The 22,104-nt window shown below is 37.4% G+C and overlaps 1 protein-coding gene across 5 annotated transcripts; it reads left to right on the top strand.

Annotated features, from left to right (window-relative positions):
- The first annotated feature begins 2,457 nt into the window (after nt 1-2,457).
- On the top strand, nt 2,458-12,585 carry myb (v-myb avian myeloblastosis viral oncogene homolog). 5 transcript variants are annotated; one of them, XM_048178457.1, is made up of 16 exons: nt 2,458-2,660; nt 4,531-4,648; nt 5,596-5,667; nt 6,309-6,401; nt 6,817-7,037; nt 7,121-7,340; nt 7,449-7,517; nt 7,847-7,951; nt 8,242-8,436; nt 8,531-8,689; nt 9,403-9,527; nt 9,681-9,792; nt 10,254-10,376; nt 10,647-10,730; nt 10,822-10,926; nt 11,182-12,585. In XM_048178457.1, exons 1-16 carry the CDS (start codon nt 2,638-2,640, stop codon nt 11,290-11,292), a joined length of 1,935 nt encoding a protein of 644 aa, XP_048034414.1. In that variant the 5' UTR covers nt 2,458-2,637; the 3' UTR covers nt 11,293-12,585. The 5 variants fall into 5 exon arrangements, with proteins under 5 accessions (XP_048034414.1, XP_048034413.1, XP_048034412.1 ...); XM_048178456.1 differs by having other exon boundaries at nt 2,459-2,660; nt 8,245-8,436; nt 11,179-12,585; XM_048178455.1 differs by having other exon boundaries at nt 2,461-2,660; nt 11,179-12,585.
- Nucleotides 12,586-22,104: the final 9,519 nt, after the last annotated feature.

Here is a 22,104-nt window from a genome sequence, read left to right as displayed (position 1 = left end):
GAGTATCATGGGGGTTGGGGGGTGCTAGAGATAAAATGCAACATTTTAATTAAGCATTAAACACTGGTCAGTCTCGCACATAACTAAGTCTGTATGTCTGTTTGTGGTGTCTGTTTCCAGAATGACTCACAAATATTTTGAGGTCAATGGAAAACTGTGCACTTTAACATCATCACATGCACATGTGCTCATGTTAAGTGATTTTCCTTGTTTGATGTTCTAGATGCATTTTAAAAACTTCAGACATGAACTGTATGAGTCGGAGCAACAGGGTTGAGTGAGTTGTACGGTCCGATTAATCATCGAATTAGTTACTGTATTTTACTCAGAAACACAAATGATGTCATGGCTTTTTAGTTGAGCAATGCTCTATATTAATGCTGTATTTCATAACAAACTGCAATAGTATTAATAATACTCTTTAATTGTTGGAATTGATTACACAACTTTCCGGAATACCTCATTTTAATTTGTCAGTGTCATTCTTCATTCAAATAATTGGAGCTATAATTTGCACAATATGAATCAAAATATTGTGAAGTTAGTAAACGGTCTAACGTTTGTTTGATATTCAGTTATTTATGCAATGCGATTCAAACACTTTGCTGTAAGACACCACAGCAAATAGTGACATAGTTGCGATCTGTGTTGTGTAATCTTGTGTAAAAAAAAAAAGTCATAAATCACATGCCCTCATAGGGAAGTAGGCTACTAAAATAAAATGGCGACTAAATGTTTTTTTTTTTCTCTCTCTCTCTCTCTCTCTCTAATGAAACACCCCCGTAATAACCCCTCCTTGTTCTGTAATGATGGATGAGCGCTCTCAGTCATCAGCGCGCAGACACAACAGAGGCGCGTTCTCGAGCTCTGCTGAGCACGTGAGCGTCAGTGGTCAGAAACAATGGCTCGCGCTGACCGATATTATAAGTGACGGTCACAATGTGCCAACCAAGAGAGCACAAAGGCAGACAACCTATAAAACAAATCATATAGACCACAGCCCTCAAGGGTGTGTGAAAAAGAGAGAGCTTGCTTGTTACCCTTGATGATTATGCAATTACGCAGACTATCACATGGCAACAGGTTGGACATGTCGGAGAACTTAAACAAGCTGCACTACTTTTCCGTTCCAGACAAATTACCTGACCGTGACTTTCAGTAACAAAATGTGCTATGCATTGTGTAATTTTGGTACTGAAGCAAAGTTAAATTATCAGCAACCCAGAGGGAAAATACATTAACATTTCTGGAAAAGGAAAACCGAAACTGTTGCACCCCGATGAAAGTGAGAGAAGGGAAATAAAAAATAGTTTAATTAAAATAATTCACAGGAATTAACACAGCAGCAGATTTCTAACTAATATGATCTTATAGATTTCAGGGTAATTGGCTCTCCATAATAGAACACCTGAACTTTGTTCGAATTCGAAAAAGAATTGAATGACGTGAACGGTTCTGAAACGTGTATTCGTTCATCATCACATTACTAAACTACTCTGAGTGTTTTCTGCTCTGAAATTACTACTGTTGAATCCACATTATGACACATACGGAGAACAGTGTCAATTCTCGAACAAATGACTCTCATGAGCCGGTTCTTTTTAGTAAATCAAAAACATACGGCTCCACGCTGTTGTCCGATTCCCGAACAAATGACTCTTCTGAACTGGTTCTTTTTAGTGAATCGTAAACACTGAATCACTTACTCCCCGTGTCCCACTCGAAATCTTAGGCTCGTGAGCTGCTCATGAGACTTGTTCATATGGTTGTTCGTTGTTCATATGACAATGTGTTAAAGATACACATTATGAGTTTTGTTGTAATCATTGGTGTTTTACATAAATGAATAAATTGTTAGCACGTGTTTCGTATTTAAAATAACCTATAATAATTAGCGTTAATTACTGATTTGCATTTATGCTGCCTCTAAAAGGTCTGTCAAAAATCACATAAATTAGGTTTTGCATGCTGAAAAAAACACGTTTTAGAACTATATTATATTTCTTTAGATATGTTCTGTTAAAGTATGAAACGATCTCATCACCTGTCAAATGAACTAAGAACATTTATTTTTTTTAAATTATTCAAATTTTTCAAAATATTTAATCTTGAAAAGAATCGAACCTAATAAGAAGAATCGCGATCGGAACCATCCTTTACACTTGCATTACTCGCTACAACACAGCCTCAGTACCGCAGAAACAGCGCTAAACTTCAGGGAGGATGCCCGGACCCCTCACGCTCTGTTTCCCCCTGTTTCCCAAACTTTCACTCCCACTCAGAGTCCACATTGTCCTCTAAGAAACGCGCTGCCACCCCTCCCTGCCTTTTTACCTCATAAAACACAATATAATTGTTCTAAAAGAACAACAGTGGACGATTAGCGCGGACCTCTTGCTCAAAAGGCGCTCTGAAGAGTGAATAGTAGAGTGGTTGTGCGCATGCGCAGTACCCGAGGCGCCAAATTTAGCGGGAGGTAGAGCCAGCCCTAGCTTTGTCTGATGGATCTGTTTACAATATCGCACACTCCGCTAGAGAGCTTAATATCGGCACTTCCTCCTCGAAGAGGAGCTGACAGAACTCACTTGAGCCGAGCGCACTCACCATCACCTCTCTACCCTCCTCTTAAACAGCGGGATGGCGAGGCGGCACAGACACAGGTGAGATTTAAGTTTTATGCATTTTGATGAACTTTCGCGCATGTATTTCCTTATATTACGAGACTGCGTTCCGTAGCCACATGCGAGCATTTAGACGCAAGACAGTTCGTGCTGATATCATTACATTTGCTGAATGCACGCTCAGAAATGTATCGCTTGAATTTGGTTGCATTTTTACAAACGCATCAATCTCTCAGCGGAATGGGTATTTCTTCTGGGTGCGCTGCGCCGCGCTGAACAGGTGGATGGCATGTGCGCTCCCCGCTCGCGCCCGCGCGGTGGTCTCGCGCTCGTGTTCATTTAAATTTTCATTCATCCACCGTGCGCGCAGGTAGCGCGTGCGAGTCCGCTGGACAGGTTACGGTGAGATTCGGTACTTCCCCAAAATTTACACACTCATTTTGATTCAGAAACAACTGACGAGAGGCACAATGTCAGCGTCAACGTAACGTAGTGTGGTTAAAAATAGCGGGCGATTGCAGAAACATCTCGGCATGTTCGTGTGTTATTTTACGCTTTATTATAACGTTTGGATTAATTGTGAGATTATATGTGAGCCGGATGGATTATATCCACTTATCCGCTTTACAGTTGTCGGATTTGGAACGACTCGTATTATAGTCTTAAAGGGATAGTTCACCCAAAAATGAAATTCTGTCATCATTTACTCACCCTCATGCATGACTTTCTTTTTTGCGCAAGACAAAAACAAAAAAAGAATTTTTCAGGCAGAATGTGAGGGTCTGACAGCTTCGGTCTCTATTCACTTTCACTGCATCTTTTTTTTCCATACGATGAAAGTGAACTGACTGGCTGACATCCTCCCTTACATTTCCCTTTGAAGAAATAATAAGCAGGATGAAAGAAGAAAATATGTCATACAGGTTTAGCGTGAGGGTGAATAATTGATGAATTTTTGAATTTTTTGCATGCACTGTCTCTTTAAGTTTGTGTTTCAAATTTCTAAGCCATCATGCAGTTCATATGCAGACTTTTTAATTAAAAAAAAAAAAAAAAACACTCAGACGGCAGGTTAAAAATGAGACATTTTCTGTTGTATTTGTCACATAAGATAATGAGACTCAAACTGAAGTTTTAAAAAAAAATTCCTTTGAAATAAGGTTTCAGCCACAGTGGGTCTATTTTGACAAATATTTAAACTCACATGTACAGTTATTCAACAACCCTCACTGCACACTAAGATGAAACCGTATCTATTTGACTATATATTCTTTTTTATTTCAGTGAGCTAGATGCGTTTTGAGTTTTACATTTCCAAATACTTAGTCAAGGAAGTGATCTATCATCTTTATCTTTTGCTTTAAGCACTAGCATTAAGGATAAACGTGAGGTTTAAAAGTGCGTATACACATACACCTGTGGCACAAAGGCCAGGAGAACATTGTTCTCCACGTCTGCTTGTGCTCTATCCTGATTGGCCAAGAGCTGGCCAGGTGAGATGGTTTTGACAGTACCTGTGCAGGTCTGAACACGCTCCCATCATGAAACAGTGCCAGTCCACGCACACGCTCGCTGTTTCTGTGGAAACCAAAAACATCAGAACAGGTTTCTCTGAGCGTGTCCCCCTGCACCCTAACCTGCCGGCTGTACTGGTTCATCCACTCTGGTTTTGTGTTGACTGTGTTATCTCTTAATTTTTTTTATAAAGCGTGATGGACGTATGGGGGTGAAAGGGTGTTTTTTTTTTATGTATGTCAACAACATGCATCTAACATGTTCATGAGGATCTGCTCATTTTTCCTCATCCTTGTTTGCTCTTTTGCTGTTTCACTATTTACCCCCCCCCATCCCCCCTCCCCTGGTTATTACCCTAACTCTTTTATCTCACAATCATTCATTTTCCCTCCAGTGTTTACAGTAGCGACGAAGATGATGATGATGTGGAGATTTATGATCATGACTACGATGGTCCTCAAGCCAAGACAGGAAAACGACACCTCGGCAAGACACGCTGGACCCGTGAGGAGGTATGCTAAACTGTTGTCTGGCTTTGTTTGGGTGTTATTTTTTTAGTATAACCCTCTGATCTATGCTTAAAAAACAGAAATATGCTTTAATTGTTTTAAATTATTATTTTTTAATAATTACAAATAATTCAAAATTAATATTTTAAATGTTATATTATATATATATATATATATATATATATATATATATATATATATATATATATATATATATATATATCAGACACCTTGAACATTTCATTCATTAATAGTTTATTCAATATAATAAAAAAAAAAAATGGTAATAAAATATGACAAGATCTCAAAGTTAAACTGTGTCAGAAAAATTTATCTTAATTATGTCAGATAACACTTAAGCAAAACATGGTCAGGTCAAAGTGTCTGAATAATTTTTGGTCCCAAATATATATAAATATTAATATAATATAATATGAATTTTACTGGTAGTCCACTGTATGAAGAACTTTTGGGTATAATATGGCGCAGTTTACTTAATTTTGCTATCCTCACTTACATAAATGAACTATAGTGTCCTGCAACCACTAGTAAAAATATATCAAAAATATCTGAATAATTTTTAGTTTATATATATATATATGTGTGTGTGTCTATTGTATTTTTTAAATATATTAGTTTTAGCACAGCTATTATTTTAATATATAATTCAAAGCAATGTTTTATGGTTTTGCACGCACTAAATTTTAGATTCTTTCCTTATTTTTGCACATTTTTGACATTCAAATGTTTTAGAATAGTATTTTTGTTTTATATTGTATCTTATGTATTCATTAAAAAATGTATCACACATTACATTTAGTTTAACTGATAACCCTTTACTCTTCAAGTAGCTTTTGTGAGGTGTTTGTTTAATGGAATATCATTTATGTATTGTTTGTTTAACAATGCATCATTTGATTATGTATTTAATGTTTTGACTCTTTTTACAGGATGAGAAGTTGAAGAGGCTGGTCGAGCATCATGGTTCAGAAGACTGGAAAGTCATTGCCAGTTTTCTACCTGTGAGTGTGTGTTTGTTTGTGTCAATGATTGTTTAAGTGAGTGTGTATGTATGTGGCTTGTGTATTTAGGCTTTAGGGGGTTAGGTTAGGTTAGGTTAGGTGTGGTGTGGTGTTTTATATATGTGCATTTGCATGTGAATAGCCAAAAGGATCAGGTACTGTAGAAGTGTGTGCACGTTTTGGAGGATTTTGCATAATTGGGTATTCCTCATTGGTTGGCCTAGTTTGGAACAGAGTCAAATGGGGGGGATATGGCAAGGTTTCAGAATCCACTGTGCACCTGCATGCACACACGGATGTACAAACACACACACACACACACACACACACACACAAATGTGCACTCAGGTAGAAGCATATGTTCACATACTAACACATACAGATACTGCAGTCAAAAATCATCTATATCTAGATAGAGATTGCTACGCATCAATCTCATCACACAAACAAGAATAAGAAACTAAAGCTGTTTCATTTCTGATTCACTCTGTGGGGTTTCCGAAACACCTGGGATCTCATGTGCGGAACATTGAACTTATATTAAATTTACTTTAATTCAAGTTACACACCACAATGACAACCCAAAATTAGTTTCCATTCTCTGTTAGCTCACTGTACTTGTGTGTGTGTGTGTTTCACAGAATCGAACAGATGTTCAGTGTCAGCATCGTTGGCAGAAAGTTCTTAACCCTGAACTTATCAAAGGACCGTGGACGAAAGAAGAAGACCAACGGGTAAGACATCTTCAACCTGACATAAAATAACCATACCACAACCAATATGTTACCTCAGATAACCAAAACACAGCCACAGGATTGCAATTACACAACCCACTAATCCGCATACAACCAGGAGAAAGTTGAGCGGGAAAGCAAAGATCCATTGAGCGGGTGTTGTGTTGTAATGATTAACTGGCGAGACCAGGTGTTTCTCTATTTATCGTCATTTTTATGACCCAGCAGAAGTCATTAGCAGGTGTATTTCGCAGATATTCAGCGTAATACCACTATCTGTATCTGTGTGCAATCTTTTAAAACACTTATGCAACGTTAGTTCCCTTTCTCTCTGGGTTTGTGCTGGCCCCCTCGTTCACCTCCTTTTCCTTTTCCCGCGCTTGCTCACCATGATTTTCTTTTCTCTCTGTCTCAGGTGATCGAGTTGGTTCAGAAGTACGGTCCCAAACGTTGGTCTGTGATCGCGAAGCACTTAAAGGGGCGGATCGGTAAGCAATGTAGAGAACGCTGGCACAACCACCTGAACCCTGAGGTGAAGAAGACTTCCTGGACTGAGGAGGAAGATCAGATCATCTATCAGGCGCATGAGAAACTTGGAAACCGATGGGCTGAGATTGCCAAGCTACTTCCGGGCAGGTAAGGAAATGCTATTTAAATGCTTACGTTCTACATATTTGTATGTGATTTGTGACAGTCGTATATTATGTTCTCGTCATCAGAACCGACAACGCCATTAAGAACCACTGGAACTCCACTATGCGGCGGAAGGTCGAGCAAGAGGGCTACCTTCAGCATGCTGCTAAAGTCAGCCCCACTCCACTAAACAACAGCTACGCTAAACCTCACCTCCTAAACTACAGTCACACTCCGACCAACACATCCATGCCTCCCTCTTCCATGAGCAATCAGTATCCGTACTACATGCCTGACTCACAACGGGTACGAGAAAACGTATCTCGCATATGTTTACCTGTTAAAATAATGGTTTGAAGTTTGAAGCAGCAACTTCTTCAGTTGGTAATTGATCATTTTTTTTCTTGTGTTCAGGTGCCATTTCCACTTGCTCTTCAATTGAACATCTTGAACATTCCTCAACATGGCACTGCTCCTATCCAGGTAACCAAAGAGCAAATGAAACCATTTAAATAAATGCTGTTTGTTTCTATTCATCAAAGAATCCTGAAAAAATGATCATTGTTTCAACATTGATAACAATAAGAAATGTTTCAGCATATTAGAATGATTTCTGAAGGATCATGTGACAAATGATGCTTTGCCATCACAGGAATAAATTGCATTTTAAAATACATAAACACTTATTTTAATTGGTAATAATATTTCACAGTATGTTTTCTCTTTATTGTTTTCATATTATTTCAATGCGCCTAGTTTTTTTATCTGATCGCATTCACTCATTTTGCTCGATTTTGATTCCTGTGATCTAGAGACACTACAGCGAAGAGGACCCCGAGAAAGAAAAGAGGGTGAAGGAGATTGAGATGCTCTTGATGTCAACAGAAAATGAGCTAAAGGGACAACAGGCACTACCAGTAAGTGTGTGTGTCTGTGTTTTTGTGTAAGTGTGTGTGTGTGTGATTAATTGGAGGAAGCATCTGGGGGTCTATTTCACATTCTAACTGCTTGGCTAAATGATGCAATTGTGCCTTATCACACCACAAGCTCTGTTTAACTCCTTGTGCAACTCCGAACCCCCTCCCAACACTTCACATCATTCAACTCAACAAGTTCCCTTTCTCTCTGACTGTTCTTCCTGCATGCATCCCTCTCTTTATTTTGCTTAATTTCTGCCACTTACTTTTTTTTCCTGCTCTCTCTCTAGCAGATCTCCATGAATGGCTTCAGTGGGTGGAACAGAGGCTCTTTGACGGACACCTCGGTCGGCGTGGTCGTTTCAGTCCCGGCTCCATCCCTAGACCAGGGATGCCTTCCAGAAGAAAGTGCCCATGGCAACACAAACAGCCCAAACAATGACTCCAGCTCCAGTTTACCAGAGTTCATTGATGCTATTGATTCGGTAAGAGACCGTAAAAGCATCCTATATTAGATCGGTCAGCTGCGTTTAGTTACCTGACACCCTCGGTGTGCCTCATGTGATTTCGTCTTCTCAGGCCCCGTCTATCTGGGCCAACATACACTCTGATAGGAGGTTGCCTAAAACTGAGGCTCGATCCAATCAGGGTTCGCCCACCCACAACGATGACAGCACATTTCTTTGCTCTACGCCCAAACTTTCAGCCATCAGACACCTGCATTTTTCTCCCTCCCAGGTAGTCTGAAACTTCTCCGCAAAAATCAATCAGTCACCCAATAACTCAATCAGCACCATGAATCAATCTCTTCACACTAATACAAATCAGTCTGCATTAGTCAACATGCGTAGGATTCATCTAAAGGTCGTCAACATGCATAACCCACGCCCACGAGTGTTTTTTTTTAGGGTGTCATAATGTGTGTGCTAAGGAAAAAGTCTTAGATTGTATTACATCAGCTCTTAGTGCTACACTTTTATGACCCTCTAACACTTTTTATCCCTTCGGAATGACTCTGCAATCAGTGCTTGGTTGTTTTTAGTGAATTAGTTTCAGAAATCATTTGAGTTTATTGTTCATGAAGGAATGCTGCTTTGTTTTCTTGACTGCCAGGGGCAAATTGAAAGGAACGTCTAATGAACGCCGCATGCAATCACGTTTAATTTCATTTGACAGATATTTATGTTGCACTTGACAGTTTTATGCTTAGCAAATATTTGCAGTGTTTTTCATTACATGCTAGTGTTGCTCTGATCGTACAGAACCATAACATCAAGCTACCATAATGCTTTTAGCCTAGTTACAGTAGTGCATGATGAATCATATGTGAAACTCATTTTTTTAATTTATGCTGATTTTGACCCCGGTTAGAGGTCCCTCCTACATCTCTGAATGTTAAATATGTGGTTTTCAGTGATATCTCATTGTTGTCTTCCTTTCCTTTGTTGTAGTTCTTTAATGCATCAGTGAGCCCAGATTCAGACAGTCAAAATTTACCCGTCACGCCCTCACCTGTCTGCTCCCAGAAAGCACTGCAGCAAGACCTTGCGCTTCGGCCTCAGAAGGAAAATGAGCTGTAAGAGCCCATTTTAATACTTTTTGCATTTGTAATGGTTCTTTATTTGATTCATAAAGAAGTTTCCCATACAGATATAAAGCATAATCAAATGACTGATTTAATTTGATTCTAATAAAACACTAAATAATTCATATGGGCGTTCTGTTTCAGGTTCCGGACCCCCAACCTGAGGCGTTCTATCATGGAGTGCTCTCCTCGCACACCCACCCCATTCAAATCCACACTGACAATGCAAGACGCCAAATACGGACCGTTGAAAAGGGTGAGACTCCTTAGTTTCTATGAGAAACACATTTCATCCAATTTTATCCAATACATTAAAAAGCATTTAAATATGGATAGTTCACCCAAAAATAAAAATTCTGTCATCATTTACAGTTCCAAACCTGTATGAATTTCTCTCTTCTGCTGAACACAAAGGAAGATATTTGGAAGAATGTTTGTAACCAAACAGATCTCGCCCACTCCATTGACTACCATTGAAGGAAAAATAAATAGTATGGTAGTCAATGGGGGGTGAGATCTGCATGGTTTCTTCCAAATATCTTCCTTTGTGTTCAGCAGAACAAAGAAATTCATACAGGTTTGGAACTGTAAATGATGACAGAATTTTCATTTTTGGATGAACTATCCCTTTAATATCAGCCAATAACCAATACGGAACCGATACATTATGCATCACTACTTTGGAATATTTTATTCAAGACTCTATTCTGGTTCCAGGCCCACAGCCCTTCCTTGGACTCTGGGGTGGTTGGTACTATCAAACAGGAGCCTCAGGAGTGTGAGATCAGCGTTGGGGGGGTGCATCTGGACCAGCCCCCCCTGAAGAAGATCAAACAGGAGGTCAGTTTGGGCTAATGTGCGCCCCTTCATTTGAATACATCTCAATGTGATATTCAAATAGCAGAAATGTAAAAACTTCTTGTCTGTAGTTTGCTATTTGAATTTGTTAGTAATATCAGTATGCAGTCAAACTTGTCTGAACCGTCTGTGTAAGAGCGGGGGTGTGAATTGGCCATTTGATATTATACGCAGGATTATTATGAAAGCGATACGCTGTAATTTACGCGTGGTGGATTTTGTATATCGTTAATAATGGACTCGGATCTATAGGTGGAGTCGGCTTGTCTGCAGTGGGAGGAGCAAGATCTCCACACCCAGCTGTTCCCTTCCAGTGGCTCCGCCCATGACATGCCTGTGAGTGTCTTAATTTTGTTCGTATATGTACATTGATCTCCGCCTATCAGCATTATTTCGATATGTGACGACTTCTCTTTGGGACTTATAGGATCTGTTGACTAGCTCTGTGCTGATGCTTCCCAATGCAGAGAAAACCGAGGAGGGACACAAAGCCGCCCAGCTGCCCCGCAGAGCCATGGGAAGTCCTCTGCAGGTATAACATCGACCACATTCAAAACGTTCGGCCATCGGAAAGCGTGTAGTTGTTTAGTAAAACTTTATAGCTCATTTTGTAGTAGCACATATTGATTTTATGACTCCAGGTGCTGAATTGTGCCATAAAATTGTAAATGTATGATTTATTAGACACCGAAGCGTATGCTATGCAAAACCTGACCAATCGCCTTCATCTTTGACTTTTTCTACTTCTCTCCATCTTTACTTCCTCTCCTCTTCTCTCTCGCAGCAGTTGAGCACATGGGAACAGGTGCTTTGTGGGAAGACGGAAGAGCAGACGATGCCCTCTGAAGCCACGCACAAATACCTCAGCAATTATTCTTCACGAGCACTGGTCATGTAACGAGACAGATAGAATGAGACAAAGACAAAAATAGAAAGGGAAGAAGAAGGAGGGAGAGTGAAAGAAGACAATCATTCTGAAAAGAAGTAAAAGAGGAACACTCCTACACTTCTGGTACATTATTTGGGAGAGGCTCAAAGCCATTTTGTAGACTGCACAGTTGATGTTAGTCGCCATTGTTTAAGCTGTGCCGTCGCTTATTTGATTCAAGCAACCAAAGACATTTTACATGTTGTTTTTCTACCTTTTTTTGATTTCAATTTAATAATATTGTATTATATATTTTGTATTATATATGGGAAATGAATTCTCTATGTGGGTTCTAATTTTATGGATTTTAATATAAGGAACAATTTGCAGTAATTTATTATTATTTTGTATTAAGAATAATAATTAACTACGATGGGCGCCTTTGCCAGTGTTTGACCCCAGTATTGCTCACTTCTTAATCGCTAAATGTGTGTTAATTGTAAGGAGCGTGTCCTCCTAGCATTATCAGAATCGTACACCTAAAACTAGACAAGATTTGTACTCCGTATCTGTGGGAGTCCCACAGAACTGCCCTTGCAGAGATATGTATTTCGTATGTATTTCAGCCAAATGCCTAAAAGCACTGTTACGTATTCATGGCCAAAACAAACCATGCCCAATGCCTAAAAATGACTTTGCCAAGTTTGAAAATGCAAGTTTGCCTAATGTAGATCTTAGGTGATATATCTAGAGTAAAAAGGTACTCTGTCGGTTTAGTAGTGTTGCCATTTCAAAAGCGTTCAAGATCGAAACCACAACGTTGAGCTTTCATTGTATTAGCACTATTTCAGGTTTTAGATCAACTATGCAAAAGATTTCAACAGAACAAAAAGTGTTTGTTTTTTTACAGTTTTTGTATTAGCTAAATAGGAAAAACAAGGTTTACCAAGCATTTTCAAGTCAAGGGTTTAAATGGTAACAAATTTGCCTTTGAGATGATGAAACATTTCTTGATCGTTTTTTCTTAAACACTTTTTTTTGTAATCAGATTTACATTTGGTATTTTTTACTTTTTGAAACACTGAAATGATTGTTGCTTTTATACCTAGTCGGCTTGTTTTTGATATTTCAATCAGCCTTTGATACTAAGATTGCAGTGTCCAATCAAAAGCATTTAGCAATAACGTTTTTGTTATTCGCTGCCTTTTTGTATTAGCTTCAAGTACAAACACTTTTTTTTTACACTGATTATGAACTTTTCATACATTTTTTATACAAACTTTTATAACTGCCTTGTAAATAAAGTGTGTTTTTGAAAAAATATCTCTGGCTTTATAGTTTCCTTTCCACTTATTTGCTAAAGCCATTGAGTTTGAATGGCTTGTTCCTCAATGTTTAATAAAATCTATTCACTTGTGCAGATGTCCATAAGATCAAAATGAAACCACTTTCTGTATTTGATGCCAAATTACATGAAAAACTAAAATAGTAATTGATTTGTATTATTTAATCAGTTTAGTGCCACTGTATAGCATTTGAAGACTTTAGTAAGTCTTAAAAAAGTAATAAGTCATGCAAAAAAGTGTGTGCTATCTTTAAAAAAAAAATCCCACTTGATGTTCAAGTTTGGTTTTCTTTATAACATAATCAAAAGACATTCATACATTTTTAAGTGTGGCTTAAAATACTGGTCCAAAGGGCAACCAAATACTTTTTCAGACCAATAGGCCTAAGATGGATAATTGTGACCTTAATCCAGTTGTGAAGAAACAACTTCACACACCCACATAAATGAAGGCAGCCATTTTCCATAGACCACTGAGCCATCTCGACTAGTATTCACTCAAACACTTTGCAGGCAGTGAGATAACTACAATAGTATTCAAATGGTTCTGTATAACTCATAAAGAAATGATAAAGGCTCAATATGAATGGAGAGAATCGGGAATGACCTATTAACTCTTTATCAGGGTTTGTAGTAAGGGATATGCAAATGCCACCAACTGTATTCTCTCAGGCTATCTTAGGAATGCTTTCCCTGAATCCCTATACACACCATCACACACACAAATTGCCAAGTTAGATAAAACATCTATTTGTTCATACTGATGTGTTGACTGTTTTTGAGGGTGAATTTGAGATCTTTAAGCGAGGTGTTTTGTAGAGAGCTGTGAGTCCCCCAGGGCTTCACACTGATGGAAACACTTTCCAGCTCTAGCCCTAACAGATGCTCCCCCTGTGTGTGTCTGTGTGGGTGAGAAAATGAAGAGAAAAAAAAAGAACATTATGGGTTTATACTAGCATTTGAACATGTATAAGTGTATGATTGAGGTGCAGAACTCTGCTTGAGTCTCTTGAGGATATCGCTTTTCCTGTGTGGCTGTTGAAGGCGGAGGCCCGGCTCAGACCAGGGCCTAAATTTACAGCTGCCCAGCTCTCACATCCCCCATCCTGACCACCTGCTCAATGGCGTCCCCACACCCACAGTCAGCCCCAAAAACACACCAGTGGTGCCAAATATACACTGACAGAGCGCTAGTGACGGGCTATTCATGGTTCAGTACACTAGAATAATATCACAACCCTAAACCACACATAACGTTGATTTACTGTAAGAAAGATCTAGATATGTGTTCAAAATAGGGTGGTTTTCAGATAAAAAGAGATGATGATGACCCAATATAAATTGTTCTGTCGTCTTATTTTTATTCGGCTAAAAGTACTTTAGTTAAAATGATACACAGTTAAAGAGGACGCCTGAAAGGGGAAAGGGAGGTAGAAAAATGGAGAGATGAGAGGAGAAACAGAGAATTATTGTCTAAAGAGAGTTTTGCTACTGTGTCAGCTGATGTTCTTTTGTGCAAGCATCTGTTCACTAAATGTGTGCTTGTGTGTGTGCGAACGCTGTGGGTTACAGGAACGGAAAGGCCTGTCAATGAAGAGACACGAGCAGACTTTCAGAACAGGAGCACAGCCCCCCAAAACCCCACACACCTGCTCTCTGTCTGAGAGAGAGAGAGAGAGAAAGAGAGAAAGAAAGAAAGAAAGAAAGAAAGAAAGAAAGAAAGAAAGAAAGAAAGAAAGAAAGAAAGAAAGAAAGAAAGATGATGTGGTGGTGGCAGTGGTGGGGGGTGTATCACCACCCCAAAGTGACACCAAAAAAAACAAAAACACAGGTGCAAAGAGTTTCTTCCACTCATACACACACCCCCCGAATGTGACCTTTGTATTGGAAACATGGTGTGTGGAACGTTTCCGAGCTCAATAATGACATCACATATGTCTCTAATCGACCTCCAGTCAGAACTCAGGGTGCAGTTTACTGGGTGGGTTGGAAGGGAAGATCTGACCCCCATAATTAACATTTCAAGAAAATGTTTGGGGGTTTTAATGTAAAAACTATATATATATTAATGTAGAGTTTACATATTACGCATATTTTTAATTGCGCACATTTCAATTGCCTTTTTTAAACTTTTATAAACTATTATAACCACAATAGTAAGCAAGCATTATATTATATTATATTATATTATATTATATTATATTATATTATATTATATTATATTATATTATATTATATTATGTATTCAAATATTGGTAACACTTGTAACACTTTAGGATAGGTAACGTATTCACTATTAACTACAACTTTTCCCTCAATAAACTCCTAATTTACTGCTTATTAATAGTTAGTAAGGTAGTTGTTAAGTTTAGGTATTGGGTAGGATTAAGAATGTAGAATAAGGCATTAATATGAGCTTAATAATCACTAATAAACAGCCAATATTCCAGTGATATGCATGCTAATAAGCAACTAGTTAAAAGACCCTAAAATAAAGTGTTACCGAAATATTTAATATAAACCATTCAATAGATTTTTTTTAAAGAAATTAATACTTTTATTGAACAAGGGTGCATTAAACTGATCAGAATGGCAGTGAAAACACTTATAATGTTACAGAAATTTCTATTTTAGATAGAATGCTGTTTTATTTGTCAAACTGAAAAAATATATATCCACCAAAATATTAAGCAGCACAACTGTCTTCAACATTGATAATAATAAGAAATGTTTCTTGAACAGCAAATCAGTATATTAGAATGATTTCTGAAGGATCATGTGACACTGAAGTCTGGAGTTTTTTTTTTTTTTTTTACAAAAACATTAAAAATATTACCCACCCCAAACTTTTGAAAATTACTTAAAGGGCACCTATTATGCAAAATCCACTTTTACATGGTGTTTGGACATAAATGTGTGCTGGCATTGTGTGAAAACAACCACTCTACAATGATAAAAATCCACCCACTCCTCTTTTTTAAATCCCCACTAAACCGTCACATTAGACATGCCGGTTTTGATTCTCTGAGCAGTGTGACGTCACACTGCTCTGGCTCCGCCCATGGACGCTGACTGACAGTCCTGCATTACCACAGTTTCCGCCCTCAGCGAGTTGTACGCTGTGCGCCATTTTCTTCGCGCTCGAGCAGTTTTAGCAAAATAAATGTCTCGTAAGCAATCCCCGTGTTCTGTTGGATGTAAGCGTGAACATAAGAGACTTAATTTTCTCCCAACAAGTTTTACTTTTGAAGGTAATGCGCCCCAAAATATACCTAAATTCGTTTATGTCTGTGCAAATCATTTCACTCCAGACTGCTTTGTGAACAAGGGGCAATACAAGGCAGGCTTTTTGCTAAAAGCTGTTGCTCAAGGATGGTCTTTACCAACTGTTTTGTGATCCAGCTTCACCTCCAGAAGAAGTAAGTGTCACACTGTTTATTTTTTTATGATTTTTGAGCAAATTGCCATTTCAGTCGTTGTGCCTGTTAGTCCAGCTCCACAACAAATGCGGCTAAAGCTATTGTTGTCTTAGAGACCAGATGTCTGTCTTTTATTTTAAAGGTGCCCGCGAATGAAAAATTGAATTTATCTTGGCATAGTTAAATAACAAGAGTTCAGTACATGGAAATGACATACAGTGAGTCTCAAACTCCATTGTTTCCTCCTTCTTATATAAATCTCATTTGTTTAAAAGACCTCCGAAGAACTGTTACGTAACAGTCGGGGTGTACGCCCCCAATATTTGCATATGCCAGCCCACGGTCCAAATTATCATTATGAAAGGCATTAGACAAGGGCAAAACGTCTGGATGTGCATAGCTGAATCAACAGACTAGCTCAAGCAAGAACAACAGCGAAAAATGGCAGATGGAGCAATAATAACTGACATGATCCATGATAACATGATATTTTTAGTGATATTTGTAAATTGTCTTTCTAAATGTTTCGTTAGCATGTTGCTAATGTACTGTTAAATGTGGTTAAAGTTACCATCGTTTCTTACTGTATTCACGGAGACAAGAGAGCCGTCGCTATTTTCATTTTTAAACACTTGCAGTCTGTATAATGCATAAACACAACTTCATTCTTTATAAATCTCTCCAACAGTGTGTAATGTTTGTTTTAGCCACGCAGCATAGCCTCAAACTCATTCAGAATCAATGTAAACAATATAACAGTATACAATACTCACATAATCCGACGCATGCATGCCGCATGCATGACGAACACTTTGTAAAGATCCATTTTGAGGGTTATATTAGCTGTGTAAACTTTGTTACGGCACTGTTTAAGGCAAGCGTGAGCTCTGTGGGCGGAGAGCACGGGATTTAAAGGGCCACAGCATAAATCGGCGCGTTTATAATGATGTCCCCAAAATAGGCAGTTAAAAAAATTAATAAAAAAAAAATCTATGGGGTATTTTGAGCTGAAACTTCACAGACACATTCATGGGACACCTTAGACTTATATTACATCTTTTAAAAACATAATCTAGGGCACCTTTAAACCTTGTTTACTGTATAACAACACATTTGTAAAGAACATTGTAAAAGGTGATTTTCTTGAAAACTGTGTACATTTTCTGTAAAAATAAGGCATTAAAAACACTATGATTTATTTGCAAAGGCCAGCACATTTATCCATGTAACCATTTAGAAAAGTCCAGATGCATTTTATAAGCTGTAACGTCTTCCTGAGTCTCTCCATCAGTGTCCGACTCCGGTTTGAACAATGTAAGGCTGAGCACCGTTACTGATAATCATCATTTTGGCTGCGTGTGAGATTCTCCATCTTTATTGTTATTGACAGTGTTGTCCAAGTCTGCGGTTTTCCCACGGAATTGGGCTACTTTTACACTGGTTGTCCGCGGGTTGTTTTTCATGTCCGCGGGTTGAAGCGACCCCAAATAACATGATATTTAGCCCCTGGAATGCGAAATTTTACCTGGGGAGCCCCGTCAAAAACGCAGGATTTTACCCCCCGGAACGCGATTTTTACTGCAGTGGAACCCCCGTGCGATTGGGCTAGTTTTGGGCTAGTTTTGAGTAGCAATTGGGCGGGTTTTGTTTTGGAAATCTGGCAACCCTGGTTGCTGAGTATCCGAAGCAGGGTTGCCAGGTTTTCACAACAAACACGCCCAATTGCTACTCAAAACTAGCTCAATCGCATTTCACAGGGGGTCCCACAGTAAAAATCGCGTTCCGGGGGGGGTAAAATCCGTGTTTTTGACGGGGCTCTCCCAGGTAAAAGTCACATTCCAGGAGCTAAATATCATGTTATTTGAGGTCGCTTCAACCCGTGGACATGAAAAACAACCCGCGGCAACAGTGTAAAAGTAGCCCAATTCCACAGGGAAAACTGCGGACTTGGCAACACCGATCCGAAGTGCGAGCTGTTAAAGCTCCACCCTCTTCTGGAAAGCGGGGCCAGGAGCAGCAGCTCATTTACATTTAAGGGACACACACAAAACATCTTGTGAAAAGGGGCATAACAGGTGCCATTTAAGATTTATTTGATAGATTTATTTGAAGATTTATATAGGTAAATAGTAATACATTATATAATAAAAGTATATGTCCCACTGGCACCAAATAAACACTTGCAAACAAAGGTCATGTTAGGATAACAACTGCATTGACATTAACTGTACATAAATGATTATTTATTTACTTTAATACATATTTACAAAGTATATGACAAAAATGTCGTTTAAAATTTTTATTTACTTTTGTTTGACTTCTTGCTAACAGTACCTAAAAATGATAAACCTCAACATATTGTGTGTTGCAAATTAAAGTGCTTTAAAACTGTTGATCGCTCTGAAAGTCATGGAATAATTTGCATACAGTCAGAAATGATATCTTTAAGAAAATCCATCACAAATCTAACTACATTTTCCCCAGTTATCTAATGTTTCAAACCGGGGTTAAGAGCTCAGTGTCACCTGCAAGATTATGTTGCAGGATGGTCAATGTGGTTAAAGTCAGCTCTGACCAATTTACCTGTCAATGGTTAGTTTACATGATGACACAATCAAAGCAGACATAAACATGCACAGGCATCTCAATGCAAACTCCACCTTCAGTGCAGCTGACATACAAAGATCCTTTGCGCAAAGCAATTAGAAACGCATTCACGTATGTCTCCAATTTGAATTGATTTGCATGTGAGTCTATAGGGTATATGAATGAAAACAAGTTGACATGTGGTGTCAAGAATAACTCTGGCATTCTTTCATATCTCTCAGTTGAGTCACAGCTCTTTTTCCTCTCTGTGTTCAACAGGGCATCTCTGTGTCGCAAGTAGATTGGCACATAAATTCAGTTCGTTCGACCTGTCACAATAAATTATTAGCCGGATGTTGCAGCAGCACCATTTTTCCTTATTTTTTCACTCACGCACTCTCTCTCTCGTTCTCTGGCTCACTCTTCTCTGACTTACCCACCCATACACATACACACACACACACACACACACACACACACACACACACATATACATGCACATGTACCCACTGGGAAGATTACAATAGGCTGATTTCCTCTGTGGTCAGGCCTAGTAGCCACTCCCCGTTCCACTGGCAGGTACAATGCCTCTGAGCTGCCATGATAAGTCTATGTGTGTGTGTGTGTTTGTGTGAAAGATCTAGAAGACTGTCACAAAATTTGTAACCCGAACATTAATTAAAATCATGATGAACAATTACCCATTAATGTCTAATGATTCTTCTGTTTATGATGGAACTGCAATGACAAATAATTAATAACTATTAAACGCAAAAAAAAAAAAAAAAAAAAACAGGGGGAGGAGTGAGGATTTAGATAAAACATGTTTGTCTGTTATTTTAACTTTCCAATAACATCATTCAAACCACAATGTGTACAAAAACGACATTTGACGCATACACAGCTGTTTAATGTGGGGGGAAAATCTTATGATAGATTCATGGAGATATTCTCAACATATACTGACTGTTAAATATGTTAAGTACATCTTAATATATTGTATGCATATTTTAGATGTATTGCTGTAGTGCCAGATGGATTTAACTCATTTTACAACCATAACTTAATCTTTAATTTCTTTGAAAAAAAAAAAAAAAAAAAAAAAAAATCTTACTGATCCCAAACTTATGAAATGGTAGTGTATAATGTTATAAAAGATAAATGCTATTTTTTATTAAGATATTTCAGATAAATGCTCTTCTATTGCATTCTAAAGAATACTGAAAAAAAAATTATAATTGATAATTTGATAATATTATTAATAATAATAATAATAATAATAATAATATTTCTTGAGCAGCAAATCAGCATATCAGCATATTAGAATGATTTATGAAGGATCATGTGACCCTGAAGAAAAGTAATTTGCTGAAAATTTAGCTTTGCCATCACAGGAAAAAATGTTAATTTTAAAATGTATTAAAAATAAAAAACAGTTATTTTAAATTGTAATAATACCTCACAATACTACTGTTTTTTGTGTGTATATTTTTATTCAAATAAATGCAGCCTTGGGTACATAAGAGATTTAAAACAGAGATAAAAACATTTAAAAATCTTACCGATCCCAAACTTTTGAACAGCAGTGTATGTATGTATATGTGTGTGTGTATATATATATATATATATATATATATATATATATATATATATATATATATATGTGTATGTATGTTTATTTATATATAGTCAAACCAAAAATTATTCAGACATTTTTGATATATTTTTAGTAGTGGGTTCAGGACACTATAGTTCATTTATGTAAGTGAGAATAGCAAAATAAGTAAACTGACATATTGTACCCAAAAATTCTTCATACAGTGGACTACTAGTAAAATTTATAAAAAATTTGGAACCAAAAATTATTCAGACACTTTGACCTGACCATGTTTTGCTTAAGTGTTATCTGACATAATTAAGATAATTATAAAATAAATTTTGGTTTGACTGTATATACATACACTGTAAAAAAAATCCCAGTAAAATTTACGGTAAAAAACCGGCAGCTGTGGTTGCCAGAACTTTACCGTAAAAAATACAGTAGCAACGTAAAAAAAAATCTGTTAGATTTACGGTAAAATAACGTATTTCATTAACTGATATAATGTTAATTTACCAACCTAATGAAGTACTAATATCTGTTTTGTACCTTTATAATACACTGACAGTCACCAAACACAGTGGTGATAAGAGTCACATGATGAATCAAAGTTCATCACAAGCAGCTTTTCCACAAGCTGAGGAGGACAATGCTAATATATAGAAGGTGCACACAGTGTCATTCACACACACACTAAACACCATCATGGTAACATGCATGAAATTTTAAAAATGCAATAAACATTAATTTAACAACATTAGATGTAACATAAAATGTACATAACTGATTAGAAAAAAATGAGAAAAACTAAGAAGAAACAGAGTTATTTCAACGAAAATATATCAAATGTGAAGTGTCACGCAGGGAATTGTGGGAATGTCAACAGTGTACATACACACACACACACACATCATAACTTAAATCATAACTTAAACAACATCTGCAAAGTTACATCGCTCAAAGTTCAATGCAAAGGGAAATATTTTCTTTTACAGAAATGGCTTTTTAAGGATTACAATAAACGGCTGGTAGGGGCTACAGTGATCTTCTTCCCGGGTTGGTGACATCACAAACCCCAAAATGTTTTTGCTCACACCCAAATAGGGGCAAAGTTGACAAGCTATAATAAATGATCTGTGGGGTATTTAGGGTGAAACTTCAGAGACACATTATGGGAACACCAGAGACTTATATTACATCTTGTGAAAAGGGGCATTATAAGGTCTACTATATCTACTATATATCGAAACATACTGTCAGGACTTTTCAGAGCTTTGATGGCATTAATAAGCAACACATTTGTTTATATTCATAGGCATACAGTATATGTCAAATTAATGTTCAATAAAGCTTTTAAAAAACTTTTTTTTAAAGCACCAGTTCACCCAAATATGTTACTGAAATTTGACATTCAGCCTAGCTTAAGTTCATGAGAGAAGCAAAAAATCACAAACAAATAATTTTTCACTCTGAGAAAGAAAATGGTACAAAAGCTGTCACTGGGATGGTACCTTTTAAAAAGGTTCTAACATGTACCATTTCGATATTAATATATTCACTTTTGGTACCAATGTGTACCTTTTAAAAGGGTATTTCCCCAGTAGCTTTTTTTCTGACAGTGTTTTGAATCTGGTCAGAAAAATCACTCAAATCAAGGATCTGCCTTCCCAAATTTCAAACTTGCTAGAAGGAAAGATGAATAAAACTTTAGTCTGTTTCTCACACAAATCTATCATATGGATTCGGAAGACATGGAATATGCAGTGAGTCATAAGGACCACTTTTATAATAAGTTTATGTTAATTTTTTAAGCTTGAATGCTCCAGTTCATATTAATTTCTATGGAAAAGAGGGACCTACACAGTACGCAAAATTTTCTTTTTTGATGCAAA

This window comes from Megalobrama amblycephala, linkage group LG24 (genome assembly GCF_018812025.1).
Source record: "Megalobrama amblycephala isolate DHTTF-2021 linkage group LG24, ASM1881202v1, whole genome shotgun sequence".
NCBI lineage: Eukaryota > Metazoa > Chordata > Actinopteri > Cypriniformes > Xenocyprididae > Megalobrama > Megalobrama amblycephala.
This window is presented reverse-complemented; position numbering and strand designations above follow the sequence as displayed.

Coding starts and splice junctions, on each gene's coding strand:
- myb (XM_048178455.1), top strand. CDS start 2,638: ATGGCGAGGCGGCACAGACACAG. Junction 6,402..6,816: donor CGAAAGAAGAAGACCAACGG/GTAAGACATCTT, acceptor TCTCTGTCTCAG/GTGATCGAGTTGGTTCAGAA. Junction 10,731..10,821: donor GCTCCGCCCATGACATGCCT/GTGAGTGTCTTA, acceptor TGGGACTTATAG/GATCTGTTGACTAGCTCTGT.